We start from the raw sequence: 14,997 nt of genomic DNA, 5'->3' as shown, positions 1-14,997 counted from the left end.
TGAGCCTTGAAGCACATTTTTTTCCCATTGATTTGTTTTTATTTATTTGAAAGGCAAAGAGAAGGACAGACAGAAAGAGAAAAAGAGAGAGAGGACGCTGTGATTGGAATCAGAGGCAGGACTTGAACCCAGACACTCTGATATAGGATGCTGGTGTCCCAAGCTGTGTCTTAATTGTCATGCCAAACACCAGCCCCAGACCTTTTTATAAAGAGTAGGATAATAGAGGAGAAGGCACGGCTTGCTGGTTAGTGGCCCAGCATGAACAAGCCTGGGGGAGGTAGCTGTGCCTTTCATTTGTATGCTGGGAATGTTGGAAAGACCACTGTCACAGGAAACCAGATTGGACAGTGGGGAAAAGAGACAGTGAAGGTACACCCTAACCGGAATGCTGCAGCTGCAGGGAGAGAGGGAGACTTGATTCTTTTTTTTTTTTCTTTTTTTTTTTAAGATTTACTTATTTAAAAGGTGGAGGTAGAGAGGCAGAGAAAGAGAGAGGTTTTTTTTTTTTTTTTTTAAAGATTTATTTATTTATTTGAAAGTCAGAGTTACATAGAGGGAGAAGGAGAGGCAGAGAAAGAGGTCTTCCATCTGCTAGTTCACTCCCCAAATGGCTGCAATGGCCAGAGCTGGTCCAGTCCGAAACCAGGAGGCTCTTCCAGGTCTCCCACACGGGGGCGGGGGCCCAAGGACTTGGGCCATCTTCCATTGCTTTCCCAGGCCAAAGCAGAGAGCTGGATTGGAAGTGGAGCATCTGGGACTTGAACTGGCGCCCATATGGGATGCCAGCACTGCAGGCAGTGGCTTTACTCGCTATGCCACAGCGCTGGCCCCTTGGGTATGATTCTTAGCAGGAGTATGGGATCAGTGTGATGCTTCAGTTTACATCTACTATCATCATATAAGAGAAGTTTCAGGGGGAAGAAGCTACTGCTGTGATGGAGGATTTTGCAGGCTCATGATGCTGAGATGAAGGTAGTGGCAGTATTAACAAAGACAGGAGAAGGTTTTGGACTAGGATGTACTCTAAATAAAGAATCGATAAAACTTGGTAAAATGACTGTAGGCAGAACCAAAAGCCAAAAAGTCAGCGTTCTCTCACATTTCAATTGAAGGCAACTACAAGAAAAGTGAGATAGACAAATGGGAGAATTAGAACTGGAGGGTGGGAGCGTGTTAATCTATTTGTTTTGGATGTGATAGGTTATCTTTATGGGTGGAATGTGGACTAACTGGGAAAAGTACGTCAAAGGAATGCAGTCCTGTAGTTGGGTGAAAGTCACCACTGGGGTTCAGGCGGGGGCGAGCACTGGACACTAAATGCAGAAAGAAAAAAGATGACAGTTCAGAAACCTGCCCTGGAAAGGAAGAGAATTGAGTGGTAACTTGAGAGAGCATCAGAGTGTATCTCTGACTGCCGTTTCTGTGATCCTGGAGGGTCTTCCTACGGAAAAGGCACCTGAGAGAGATTATACAGTCCCCCTGTGGCCGGGATGACCTCGGCCAGCATTGAGTGGGAGCTGCTACAGGAGGGGAGCTGCAGTTCCTCTCCAGAGTCTGCATCTGAACCCCCACCTCCCCCCACTGTGAGTGGTGGTCGTCTGCCTCTTGATGCCTGAGAGACACTAGTCTAGACTCAGTAGGTGGCAGAGTTAAGACTGGAACATAGAGGCTGGCGCTGTGGCACAGCGGGTTAAAGGCCTGCAGTGCCAGCTTCCCATATGGGCACCGGCTTGAGTCCTGACTGCTCCACTATCTGATCCAGCTTTCTGCTATGGCCTGGGAAAGCAGCAGAGGATGGCCCAAGTTCTTGGGCCCCTGCACCCACCTGAGAGACCCAGAAGAAGCTCCTGGCTCCTGCTCTGGATCGGCTCATCTCCAGCTGTTGAGGCCATTTGGGGAGTGAACCAGCTTATGGAAGACCTCCATCTCTCTCTCTCTCTCTCTCTCTCTCTTTCTCTCTCTCTCTGTAACTCTTTCAAATAAATAAATCTTTAAAAAAAAAAAAAAAAAAGAAGAAGAAGATTGCATTTTAACACCTGACAGTATCTTACTTTTTTGTTTGTTTGTTTTTAATAATATGTTTCCTTTCCACAGTGTCAGAAGTTTGGACAGTATAACAAAGAAGACCCCTCTTCTTTCAGGTTATCAGACTCCTTCTCTCTATATCCTCAGGTAAGTATTTTAAGAATTCCTGCAGAGTAACCATTGTAGTAAAGTGAAGTGTGTCCCATTTCCAACCTCTATGAGGAGCTGTAGTTTTATTAACTGAAGACCAAGTTGTGTCTGTGCAGCACGACCCCAGGCCCTAAGGAGACAGCAAGGACAGTCAGAAAACAAGTGCATCTAGTGTCCTGAGAAGGCGAAGCAGAGTCTTTAGCAGTAGGCCACAACCAGATCTCTAATTTGCAGAAGTTTAGTTCCCTCGGCAGTAAACCAGGAAAGTGAGGGCACCAGAGATGATTTAACAGAACAAAGCCACAGTTAGTATGACAGGTTATTAACATAACATGACAAGTGTTTCACAATGAATCTGTGGTTATCCGGCTGCATCCTATCTAGGCATCGGTAGTAAGCAGCTCTGAAAGTAGCTACAGAAGGCGTGAAATGAAGCACACAGCTGCCCCTGGACAAGGGAAGAGAGGAGAGAAGTGGATGGAGCAGGAAGCTGCTCTCATGGACCTAGGTTTCCACGTTTCCCAGACTGTGAGTGAGCTAGAGCTGAGCTCTGTGGCTGGCTTTGAGGGCTCCATCAAGTACTGAAACCTGGTGCGGTGCCAGCCACCTGTTCAGTGCTTTGTGTGAACCAGCTGACAGCAGGAGCCTGGGACTTGCCGGGGTCTGTGCCTGGCAGGTTGAGGCCAGGTGGAGTTTGAGAAGATCAGAGCGGAGTTGCAGCTCTCACCCCACCACTGCTATCGCAGATGAGGTCCCAAGCCCTATGGATTTCAGTTTAGAAGGGAGGAGTTGGTCTGGAGAAGTGATTTGCAGTCAAAACCGTACAGTCCTTTCTCCAAGGGCCCCTCCTCAGAAGCTAGCATGTAAAGTAGAGGGACTGGATGCCACTCAGTGTGCCCATGCAACCACCCAGTGGCTCCCCCTAACAGTGCCCTTAGCATTCGCTTCACTGATTCTTGAAGAGCAGTTAGAAAACCAGCAGATGAGGTTTTCCTAAGGAGCCTTTCGGGCAAGGCATTCCAAGATAGACATCGGGAGCCCAATCTCTAGAGCCAGTGGCTTGGAGGAGAGTCCCTCGCTGCCACTGCATAGTGCGGTGACCTGGGGCAAGTTGGTCACACCTGTCTGCCTCAGTTTCCTCACCTGTAAATAAGGAGAACTCGTGGGTTTATTGGAAGGACTCAATTCTTCTTGGCAAGCACATCATACCTTGCACATAGAGTCTATTGTATGTCAACCACATTAGTCTTTAGTAGCCTGTGGTTTAATTCTGAGCCTCAAGAAACTTTGTACTTCTCAAGGCAGCTCACTGTCACATGCTGGCAGCTCTGCACAGTGAGCAAAAACTCCGCTCCCCACTCCCCTGTAATTCTTGGGGTGAGGACCATGACCTCCCCAGCGTTGTCTCTCCCCTGTGCTTGTCACTCCAGCCCCAAGACCAGCTTGTGCCCTGAGCTCTCATCTGCCCTTCCTAGGCCTGCAGTCCCCTCTCCCTGACCTCCAGCCATCCCATTCATGTCTTTCAGGATCTATCCTCAACTCCACAGCTCTGGGTGGTGGGCTGGCCCATCACCACCCCCACCTGCTGTAGTTATTTCAGTGCTGTGGCTGGTAATGTGAGGATGCCCCAGAGGGCTTTTTTCCCATGGAACCTGACTTCTCAGAGAGCAGACATTCTGTCTCCACAGCCCAGGTGCTCTGGAAATTGTTTGTTGACCTTTTCCTTTTCATGTGGAAGCTCTGCCATATCCCGAGGACCTTTAAATATTTTTAAAATCATAGTCAAAAACATGTAACTTTAAAATGTACCCAGAAACGGTAACCATTTGTCAGTGTACATTTGGGTAGTGTTTATTCACATTGTTACCCAGCAGATCCCAGAGGGTCTCATCTTGGGAAGCCGAAATTCTCTTTCTTTTTTTTTTTTAAAGGTTTATTTATTTATTTGAAAGTCAGAGTTACACAGAGAAGGAGGGGCAGAGAGAGAGAGAGATCTTCAGTCTACTGGTTCACTCCCCCAATTGGCCACAATAGCCAGAGCTGTGCTGATCTGAAGCCAGGAGCTTCTTCTGGGTCTCCCACACAGCCCAAGGATTTGGGCCATCTTCTGCTGCTTTCCCAGGCCATAGCAGAGAGAGGGATCAGAAGTGGAGCAGCCAGGACACGAACCGGCGCCCATGTGGGATGCCGGCACTGCAGGTGGCAGTTTTATGCTATGCCACAGCACTGGCCCCAAGAAAACCAAAATTCTCAACCCATTCAACAAAACTCTTCATTGCCCTCTCCCCAGACCCCAGGCACCACTTTCTGCTTCCTGTTTATGTGAACATAGAGACCTTTCTCCTGAAGTTGGGGCTCTGCTGTGTCGGTGCTGAGGTGGCCTCCTCTGCCGGACCGCAGCAGGGTTGCAGCTTTGTGCCTTTGTCTCTCGCTTTGTGTTTGCAGTTCATGTTCCACCTCAGAAGATCGCCGTTCCTCCAGGTGTTTAACAACAGCCCCGATGAGTCGTCGTATTACAGGCACCACTTTGCACGGCAGGATCTGACGCAGTCCCTCATCATGATCCAGCCGATCCTCTACTCCTACTCGTTCCAGGGGCCCCCCGAGGTAGGTGTTACTTGGGGGCTTTTTGGAGAACTGCAGTCACCTCATATGTCTGGTTTTTTTTTTATTCTCCCCTAGCAAATTTACTTTTAGAACAGAACTTTAAAAAAATATATTGAAAACTTTGAGTTTCTGTAGCAACTTAACCTTATTTTTGAGTATTAAAAATATCCATAGGAAAAAGATGGACATATAAAGCTGTTTATAAACTATTAAAATAGAGTTAGATAATAATCTGAGTGTTTCATAGTAGAAAAATAAGTAACCTATGAAATATTCACAAAAATTATGTAACAACATGTTACTGAAAAAAATTGAAACAGCAACTTTTCTAAATGATGTTTTTCAAGAATCCTGCAAAAATAAAGAACTTTATGAAAAGAAACCAAAATATCAATATTTGTTTATGTGAGTGCAGAACAAAATACATTTTGTAGTGAACTTGAAGAACTTGTGCTAAGTGTTGCTTTGTGTATCAGCATCCATACTCTATCTCGTCTACAGCTGTAATAGATTGGAGAGGCAATATCTCTAGGTGACAAAATGCATTTTCAGCACAAAACTGAGAGTGTTTGAAGAGATTTCCAGGCTCCAGATCACAAGATTCCATGCTACCCCTTCCACTTGCTGAGAGATTACTTGGAGCTGTTTCCCCTGTGCCCTTGAGCCTTAGACTGAGCTGGGGGACGGAAGGTGGGAGTGTGGTGTGAAGCAGGGAGCACTTGTCAGCCACCGCCGCCCTGTCTGGGGAGCGGAGCAGTGTGGGGCCATCTCCCTCCCACTGGGGCAGTGCGGGGCCATCTCTCTCCCTTTGTCTGCAGCCAGTGCTCCTGGACAGCAGCAGCATCCTGGCCGACAGAATTCTGCTGATGGACACCTTCTTCCAGATTGTCATTTACCTGGGTGAGGTAAGAGGACAGTGATGCCTTTCTTTTCTCTTGCCTTTGTTTTCTTCAGATTTATTAATTTAAGGCTTTCTAAAAATGACATGTGAAACAAGAATTTGAGCTTCAAAAATCCAAACTTTATTCTAATGAGTACATTGGCCATTAGTCTAATGAATAACATCTTTGCCAGGTGCCCTGGGGTATTTGTATGTTTAATAAATAATATTTGCTGTATGTAAATTTTACATGGTTCTTTTAAGAAACCATAACTTATTACTTTCTGACTTCTAGGCAAAACTAGTTTGTTCAGTAAACTTTTTGCACACTCTTGCATCTATCTCAGAGTTATGTTGAAGTTAAGGTTGGAACTAAAGTTTTCCTCTCATAACGTGATGTGACCCCAATAATGTTACACTATGATGGCCCTGGTGGCTTTCAGGGAGTCTTTTCTTTCCCAGAGGGGCTCATGATCTGAGAAAGGAGTCAGACCTCTGAATTGTTTGCATCATCATGGAAAAATCCGTTAATTGAGCATTATGTTCAGTGATGCTTCTTCCCGTACTGTGCCTTCTTTACCTGTAGTAGATTGTTTTGGGGCTTGATTTGGCTTTCTAATGCCTGAACATTAGAAGTGACATCAGATGTCCTGAAAAGATGCAACTTGTGTTTCAGGATTTCCTCAATGGCTTAGGAAGTATTGGTGCCAGCCACTTGCCCCAAATGCTAGACTGTCAGTAATGGGAGTCCAAGAGAACTCCTGGATTCAAGTGAGCTTATAGGCATTTTCTCCAGTTCACCCATCAGTCAAAAATTAACACCCAGAAAATGGCAGCTGGCAGTTCTGAGAAGGGGAGAGCAGGCTACAGGAGGAGACATCTGAAGAGATTTAGTATCGTGCGAGGCCACTTCAAAAAAAGCACGATAGATGGAGTTAAAAGATATTTATTTCACTGCAAAATATTTTTGAGATCCATGCATAGTTCCTTCATAATTTGCACTTTTCATGAACTTTTTGGAGACCATGTGCAGGGATTTCAAAAAATTTTACACTGAAATAAACTTACTTTTAATTCCATTTTCCATAAACCCTTTGAAGTATGCTTCTATCAGTACTTCTGTTAAAACACACTAGTGCACTGGTTATGTTTTCTTACTCTCTCTTCCTTCTCGTTCTCTTGTTGTATTCCCTACATTACATGTGATTACACTGCAGTTTAATTATAAAGGTACAGAAATCAGCTAATGAATACTTCTTCATTTCCTGTGTGTATAAATATTTCCTGGAGCGCTTGTTGAGGAATGAGACACAAAGTGGTTCTTAGCCTAGTTGGAGAGAAAAATCATCCTCACTTTCCACATGTTACTCTGTTACCTCTTCCTGTAGCCTAAATAACTCCCATACATTGATCTGTACAGCTTGTGATCTCCCCTACCAAGAGTGGTTCCACCTGAGGGCCCAGCAGGGCAGCTGCCTGGTCTGTATGAGAAGTGTAATGTGTGTGCTGTTAGGAAAAGAGAAGTGGACAGAGGTTCCAGGTAGGCAGCTAACAACTCCCTTGGCTGCAAGGTGTGGGGAGAAGAGACGCTAGACTGGCCGATAGCAGTGGAAATAGAAAAGGGAGGCCACGGTTCTTTAGGCTGGCTCCTTAGGCTAACTAATCCGTGGCCTTTGTGAACTAATTGACTTATACAGATGGGAAAGCAAGAGGTGTGACTGATGGGTGAGGTTTCTGGGAGAACCATGCAGGTGATGGTGTCCTAGCTACACTGTCTTTGCGAGCTCCTGTTTCTCCTCCTCCTGGTCAGTTCTGCTTTGCTCTCCCTCCACAATGGGTCACTTTTGACAGAGGACTTCCTCACTGGAAACAAGTAACTCCGGGTGGACGGGACACCCAAGGCTGTTGTCACAGCATGTCCACAAGAGTTTTGGTGATTCTGTGTTGGTGCAGACGATAGCCCAGTGGCGGAAAGCGGGATATCAGGACATGCCTGAGTACGAAAACTTCAAGCACCTCCTGCAGGCACCCCTGGATGATGCGCAAGAAATCCTGCAAGCGCGCTTCCCGATGCCGCGTTACATCAACACGGAGCACGGAGGCAGTCAGGTGGGTAAGCGAGCTCCAGCTCTGACCTGCTTTTCACTTTGTGATCTGCTTTTTTTTTTTTTTTTGACAGGCAGAGTGGACAGTGAGAGAGAGACAGAGAGAAAGGTCTTCCTTTGCCGTTGGTTCACCCTCCAATGGCTGCTGTGGTCCGCGCGCTGCAGCTGGTGCACCGCGCTGATCCGAAGGCAGGAGCCAGGTGCTTCTCCTGGTCTCCCACGCGGGTGCAGGGCCCAAGCACTTGGGCCATCCTCCTCTGCACTCCCGGGCCATAGCAGAGAGCTGGCCTGGAAGAGGGGCAACCGGGACAGAATCCGGTGCCCCGACCGGGACTAGAACCTGGTGTGCCGGAGCCGCTAGGCGGAGGATTAGCCTGTTGAGCCACGGCGCCGGTCCTGTGATCTGCTTTTACAGCTCCAAATCCAAACAGGTGGTTACTGTCTTACATAGTGACGTAAACTGGCATTCAGGTAATCCTCCAGCTGTGACTTTTTAAAATGAGTGGTCAAAATATGCTGCTGTAAAAGTAGAGAATTGCCAGAATAAGATACACATTTCATGTTTTATGATCTTTCAGAAATGGAGAGACAGTGGGCTTTAAGCTAAAGAAATAGGTTTCTGTGCAGTAAACAAAATTTCAGATTTAACCAAAGAGCTGAGAAGACCTCATATTTTTTCCTAGTATACTAATATTAATGTCACCATTCATTTTTTTTACAGGCTAGATTTCTTTTGTCCAAAGTGAACCCATCTCAGACACACAATAACCTGTTTGCCTGGGGCCAGGTGAGAAATTGTCCAGTGTTTGCTTCTTAAACTTGTTTGAAAAATTGTACAGTTGTATCTCTTTTGGCCCATAGATAGAAAAAAATGGGTATTTTGTTGGGGGGTGTGCACTTTAATAGCACATTGGAGAGGAGTGGAGAGAGGGCTGCCCCTGTGTGGGTCCCATCACTGCCAGCATCTCTCATGTCGCCCTGTTTGTTTTGTTTTGTGTTGTTCTATTTTCCTTTTATTTGAAAAGCAGAGACAGAGAAATCTTGCATCCATTAGGTCATTCCCCAGATACCCACAACAGCCAGGGGACTAGGTCAGGCTAAAGCCAGGAGCTAGGAACTCAGTTTAGGTCTCCCACGTGGGTGGCAGGGACACAGGTACTTGAGCTGTCATCTGCTGTCTCCTGCAATGCACATTAGCAGGAAGCTGGGTCAACGCGAAGTAGCCAGGACTCAAGCCAGGCACTCCAGTGTGATACATGGGTGACCCAAAGCAGTGGCTTAACTGCTGTGCCAAATGCCTGCCCCCATTGCGTTGCCCCCCACCCCTTTGAGATTAGGTTATTTTATTTGAAAGGCAGAATGATAGAGAAAGAAGAAGAGACAAAGAAAGAGAGATGTCTTCTATCCACTAGTTCACTCCCCAAATGCCTACAACAGCCAGGGCTGGGCCAGGTCAAAGCCAGGAGCCAGGAATTCCATCCTGGTCTCTCAAAGGGTGGCAGGGACCAAGTCCTTGGGCCTCTACCACTGCCTTTTAAAGTGCATTGGCAGGAAGCTGGATTGGAAGCAGCGTAGCCAAGACTTGAACTCCTGTTGGATGGATTTGGCTGCCGTGGTTTTTGAGAAATCAGTCCAGTTTGTTTAAGTATAAAACTTAAGGTGTAAAATTGCTTGTAGTACTCGCTTAGCATCTATTGGATCTTCATATAGTCTATAGTGGTGCCCCTATTTCATTCCTGATAGCGATCCACATGTGTCCTCTGTTTCGCCTTTTCAGTCTTACCTAAGTTTTGGTAATTTTACTGATCTTCTCAGAGAAGCAGCTCTTCATTTGATTGGCTTTTCCATGTTGTCTTTTTAATTCCATCAGTTTGTCTGCAGACATTGTTTCCTTCCTTCTGTTTGCTTTAGGTTTTTTGGTTTCTTTTTTTTTTTTTATTCTTTTTCTAGGTTCTTAAAGTGGGAGACTATATAGTAATCTGAGACTTTTTCCTCTCTTCTAATTTGTAGATTTGCTGCTGTTTTCCACTCAGCAGTGTTTTAGCTTTGTCCTGTGAGTTTGAATATCAGCATATTACTTAGAGTCCAAGTATTTGGGTATTTTCTTGTGTGTCTATTACTAATTTCTGTTTTGATTCCATTGTGGTTGAAGAATGTACTTTGTATGATTTCAATTATTGTAAGTTTGCTGAGGTTTGTTTTGTGGCCCAGGATGTGGTCTGTGTTGGCTTACATTTCATGGTCACTTGAAAAGAATATGTATTCCGTGGCTGTTAGATGGAACGTCCTGCAAGTGTCTGATAGTTATTGAATTGTTTTTATGCCCTTGCTGGTCCTCTAGCTTCATCAGTTTTGAGTTGGGGTACTGAAGTTCTCTCAATTTTTTCTTCACACGTTTTGTAGCTTTGTTTGGGGCATATACACATAAGATTGCTGTCTCTGCCTGATGGATTGACCTTTTTATCATTATATAATGCCCCTGTCTGTCTACGGTAATTTTTTTGCACTGTACTTTATCTGATATTACTGTAGCCATTTCTCTCCCTTGATGAATGTTTGCATGATGCAGCCACCTTTTGCTTAATGATGGGGAAATGTTCTGAGAAGTGCATTAACTAGGCGGTTTTTTCTTTTGACAAGCGTTATAGTGTGCATTTCCGCAAGCCTGGATGGTGTGGCTTCAGTACACACCAAGGCTGTATGCTGTAAAAATATGAAAAAAGAAATTGAGTTTACATAATGACTGTCATAAAGTATATGTATCGTATATGTATGAAGGTACTTCAGAAAGTGTGTGGAAAATTGAATTAGAAGATGTTTATTTTGGTGCCAGAATTTTTGAAATTCATGCATGGTGTTTTCCTAATAGGCATTTTGAAGACTTGCCCCGTGTATATTTATTTTCTTTACAAGTTCGAGATTTCACTACAGATTTCTTTCTAGTCAGATCTTTTCCTATAAAATTAATGAAATCATAGGTGTTTTCTGATATTGCACCTACGGTTCTGTGGAGGTCCTGATTCCCTCACACACTCACTCTTTTGTGAGTGTACCCTTGTGTCAAGGCTGCTGTGTGCAGAGCGCTTCAGAACTCGGGGACTAGGTGCTGGCAAAGGGCGAGGAGGCTGGGAGGGGGTCATGGGTCTCAGGAGGCTCCCTCCTGCCGGGGAGCGTGGGCCGGCTGAGTCATCAGGACTGTGGAGAAGGGACACCACTGAAAGGCAGGTGCTCAAAACTCTTGCGGGCAGGAGTGGTCTGATCTCAGTGGATCAGGATCCAGAAACAGGTTTTCTGCTGGAAGAAGTCATTCACAGGCAGGGGAGAGGGACAATAGCAGATGCTCAGGGCGGGGGACACCTGTGAATGTTCCGAGGCAGAAGATCCCTAACACTTTGGAATTCTAGCCAGCTCTTAAGGGAGGTGCCAATAAACCCTTCTCGTTATGTTGCAGGAGACCGGAGCCCCCATCCTCACTGATGACGTCAGCTTGCAGGTGTTCATGGATCATCTGAAGAAGCTGGCAGTGTCCGGCGCCTGCTGAGGGACGATGTGCCCGGGAGGGGAGGACGCACTCTGAGAGTGTGCACGGTTGTTTGTAAAGGCTTAGTAACGTTCCTTTCACTCTTCTGGTGGGTTTTAAGAGGTCATCAAAGGAAATTCTGACTGCAGCCCTCGATTATAAGTTATTTGTATTCCTCTTCTGTGCCCTTTTTCCTGTACCATGCAATTATAAGGTCATCACTGTTGTGCTACTTGTAGATGTTTATGTTCTTTTTCTGTCCTAACTTTTATAACCTGTGTGAAATCAGAGGTCATGTATTTTGGCAGCTTGTTTAAATGGAAACCTTAATCATCATAATGGAAATAAATCTGGCCGGAAAAAGCACCAACTAAAACAATGCTAATATAGATTTGATCTTCTGAGGTGTGTGTGTGTGTGTGTGTTATAAGTCTTAAGAAGCACTTCCTGAACATAATACTCAAATACTGCCTAGATGTTAGGAAAGCCAAGAAGCAGTCCACAGTGCATGCAAGTGTGTGAGGCGAGCGGCTGGACACGCGTGGCCGGGGAAACGTCAGGCGTGGCTGTCAGCCTGAGGGGCTCCAGTGCAGTCAGGACACATGCACCCTGGGCATCAAATAAAATAACTTGAACAAATACTCTTTTTTAATCAGAGTCATACAACTGCACAGTCCAATAAACAAACCCCAAACAAAAAGAAATACCTTATCCTAAGAGCTGAGAACAGATAGCCTCGGTCCCCACACTCCCTCATCCTAACCTCCTCTTCAGGGAGAAGAATTGCTTTTAATCTTTTTTACACTTTTTGTTGTTCTTGTAGAATACTATTTTAGCTGCTATTTCTCAATTCCCATTTTCATAGAATGTGGATATTAAGACCTTTCTCTCCACCCTCCATTTTTGGTCGGCTCTATCTTTATTTTTATATTATCAAGATTGGCAAAATCTAAATTCTGGCCTGTACCATAATTCTATCTTTTTTTCTCTGAGTTGGCTGTGGGAGTGAAAACTAATAAAGAGCATCTCCAGCATTTTGCTGATGTCAGTGTCACTCACGTCTGAGTCAGGTAGGAGCGGGACCTTTTCCTCCAGGACTCTGATGGCCCAGTCTGTCCTTGTCCCACTTGAAGGAGAACATTCCAGATGACAGAGTCAGTCCATGTCCTCACATGCCATAATGCTGCATCCTGGCTTACTTCCTTTTTGTATTATGAATTTTTAGATTTGCTGTTGTTTTCCCCAGAGTTCCTAATTTTTTATTTTTAAAAAAGGTTTATGTATTGATTTATTTAAAAGGCAAGGAGAGACAGAGGTCGCCCATTTGCTCACTCCCCAAATGCCACAACAGCCAGGGCTGGGCAGGGTGCAGCCAGGAGCCAGGAGCACCATCCTGGTCTCCCAGGTGGGTAGCAGGAACTCAAGTCCTTGAGCCATCTTCCACTGCTTCCCAGGCACCTTAGCAGGAAGTCGGGCCAGAATTAGAGGTAATAGAACACACACTGTTACTCTTATATGGGATGTGGGTGTCCTAAGCACTGGCTCAACACACTGTACCACAACGCCAGCCCCTTGTTTCTTAATAGGAAAAAATACTTTGCTCTCTTCTAAGAAATTCCAGCTTCTGGGGGCCGGCGCTGTGGCATAGTGGGTGAAGCTGCCACCTGCAGTACCAGCATCCCATATGGGCACCGGCTTGAGTCCCGGCTGCTCCGCTTCCAATCCAGCTCTCTGCTATGGTCTGGGAAAGCAGTGGAGGATGCCCCAAGTCCTTGGGCACCTGCACCCGCGTGGGAGACCTGGAGGAAGCTCCTGGCTCCTGGCTTCGGATCAGCTCAACTCCTGCCGTTGCAGCCATCCGGGGAGTAAACCAGTGAATGTAAGATTTCTCTCTCTCTCTGCCTCTCCTTCTCTCTCTGTGTAACTCTTTCAAATAACTAAATAAATCTGAAAAAAAGAAATTCCAGCTGCTTATTCTACCTAATGAAGTCCATGGATGATTCCTAGTCTCCAAATGAGGAAAATAAAGAGAAGCTTTGTTTCCTTTTGGGAGTGGTGTTGGTAAGTTCAGTTCTGGATATTTTGAGTTGAAGGAGCTTGGGGGATCTGCAAGCTGAAAATTCCCTGCCTTGGCTTTCAGGAGAGACCAACAGGGCAGTAGGTGACAGGAGCAAGGCTGATGAGATGGGAAAAGAAGCAAGCTCGAGGCAGATTACCAATTTGTTTTGTCTGTAACAGTGTTACTGAGGTATGGACTCAAGTGGTGGATGCGGAGGCTTAAGTCAGCCAGGGTGCCCTGCACTGACCAAGCAAACATCTGTGTGCTTTACGGCGTGAACTTGTCATTGCAGGCCCATTGTAGGAAGAGTGATCAGCGGCCAGTGTTGCCTTTCCATACATACAGATCACATAATGTGTGGGAATGTAACATGCCTCAATCATTAATCAATCACTATTCACTAACACCAATTGTTCCTTGGCTTTCTTTTTTTCTTTTTTCTTTTTTCTTTTTTTTTTTTTTGCCAGGCAGAGTTAAGACAGTGAAAGAGAGAGAGTTATAGTTAGACAGTGAGAGAGAGACAGAGAGAAAGGTCTTCCTTCCGTTGGTTCACTCCCCTAATGGCCGCTATGGCCAGCGCTGTGCCAATCCGAAGCCAGGAGCCTGGTACTTCCTCCCGGTCTCCCATGCGGGTGCAGGGGCCCAAGCATTTGGGCCATCCTCCACTGCCCTCCCTGGCCACAGCAGAGAGCTGGACTGGAAGAGGAGCAACCAGGACAGAACCCGGTGCCCATATGGAATGATGGTGCCACAGGCAGAGGATTAGCTAAGTGAACCACGGCGTGGGCCCCTTGGCTTTCAATGTCATTGATAACAACAATACATAAATCTGGATTGTTTAAACTCGATTCAGTGCATTTAATCAATTTGTGAGAAAATTATAAAAACCTGTTACTCCCTTTTCACCAAGATGGCGCCGAAGGCGAAGAAGGAAGCTCCTGCCCCTCCTAAAGTCGAAGCCAAAGCAAAGGCCTTAAAGGCCAAGAAGGCAGTGCTGAAAGGCGTCCACAGCCACAAGAAGAAGAAGATCCGCACATCCCCCACCTTCCGGCGGCCCAAGACACTACGCCTCCGACGGCAGCCCAAATACCCTCGGAAGAGCGCCCCCAGGAGAAACAAGCTTGACCACTATACCATCATCAAGTTCCCCCTGACCACGGAGTCTGCTATGAAGATAGAAGACAACAACACCCTGGTGTTCATTGTGGATGTCAAGGCCAACAAGCACCAGATCAAACAAGCTGTGAAGAAACTCTATGACATTGATGTGGCCAAAGTCAACACCCTGATCAGACCTGACGGAGAGAAGAAGGCCTATGTGCGGCTGGCTCCTGACTATGATGCTCTGGACGTTGCCAACAAAATTGGGATCATCTGAACTGAGTCCAGCTGGCTAATTCTAAATATATGTTTTCCCACCATACACAGCCAGCTTGGGCAAACTGTTTCCTAGTTTAAATAATTTGATTACCCAAGTAAACTAACTTTGATGCTTCAACCAGACCCTTAAGTATACTTTACATAAATAAAATGCACCCAGTTGGGTCCAGTGCTGTGGTGTAGTAGGCTAAGCCTCTGCCTTTTATTATTTTTTATTTTATTTATTTTTTTCTTTCTGTTTTACAAACCCTTGTGTCAAGGGTTGACT

At 45.8% G+C, this 14,997-nt stretch overlaps 2 protein-coding genes across 2 annotated transcripts in view; both read left to right on the top strand.

The window, feature by feature from the left end:
• Positions 1 to 11,669, top strand: part of SEC23B (SEC23 homolog B, COPII coat complex component) — a 37,398-nt gene extending 25,729 nt beyond the window's left edge. Inside the window, exons 15-20 of the mRNA XM_062203808.1 lie at positions 2,098 to 2,175; positions 4,624 to 4,785; positions 5,604 to 5,690; positions 7,619 to 7,774; positions 8,492 to 8,557; positions 11,222 to 11,669. Of these exons, the coding sequence (XP_062059792.1) occupies positions 2,098 to 2,175; positions 4,624 to 4,785; positions 5,604 to 5,690; positions 7,619 to 7,774; positions 8,492 to 8,557; positions 11,222 to 11,311 (639 nt within the window). The 3' untranslated portion in view covers positions 11,312 to 11,669. The remainder of the gene's footprint in view (positions 1 to 2,097; positions 2,176 to 4,623; positions 4,786 to 5,603; positions 5,691 to 7,618; positions 7,775 to 8,491; positions 8,558 to 11,221) is intronic.
• A 2,560-nt stretch (positions 11,670 to 14,229) lies between these two features.
• On the top strand, positions 14,230 to 14,797 carry LOC133767817 (large ribosomal subunit protein uL23-like). The gene has a single exon (XM_062202259.1). It carries the CDS (start codon positions 14,260 to 14,262, stop codon positions 14,725 to 14,727), a length of 468 nt encoding a protein of 155 aa, XP_062058243.1. The 5' UTR covers positions 14,230 to 14,259; the 3' UTR covers positions 14,728 to 14,797.
• The last annotated feature ends 200 nt before the right edge of the window (positions 14,798 to 14,997 follow it).

The sequence above is a fragment of the Lepus europaeus genome, chromosome 10 (assembly GCF_033115175.1).
Source record: "Lepus europaeus isolate LE1 chromosome 10, mLepTim1.pri, whole genome shotgun sequence".
NCBI lineage: Eukaryota > Metazoa > Chordata > Mammalia > Lagomorpha > Leporidae > Lepus > Lepus europaeus.
The sequence above is the reverse complement of the archived record's forward strand: the minus strand, read 5'-3'. Positions and strand labels throughout refer to the sequence as shown.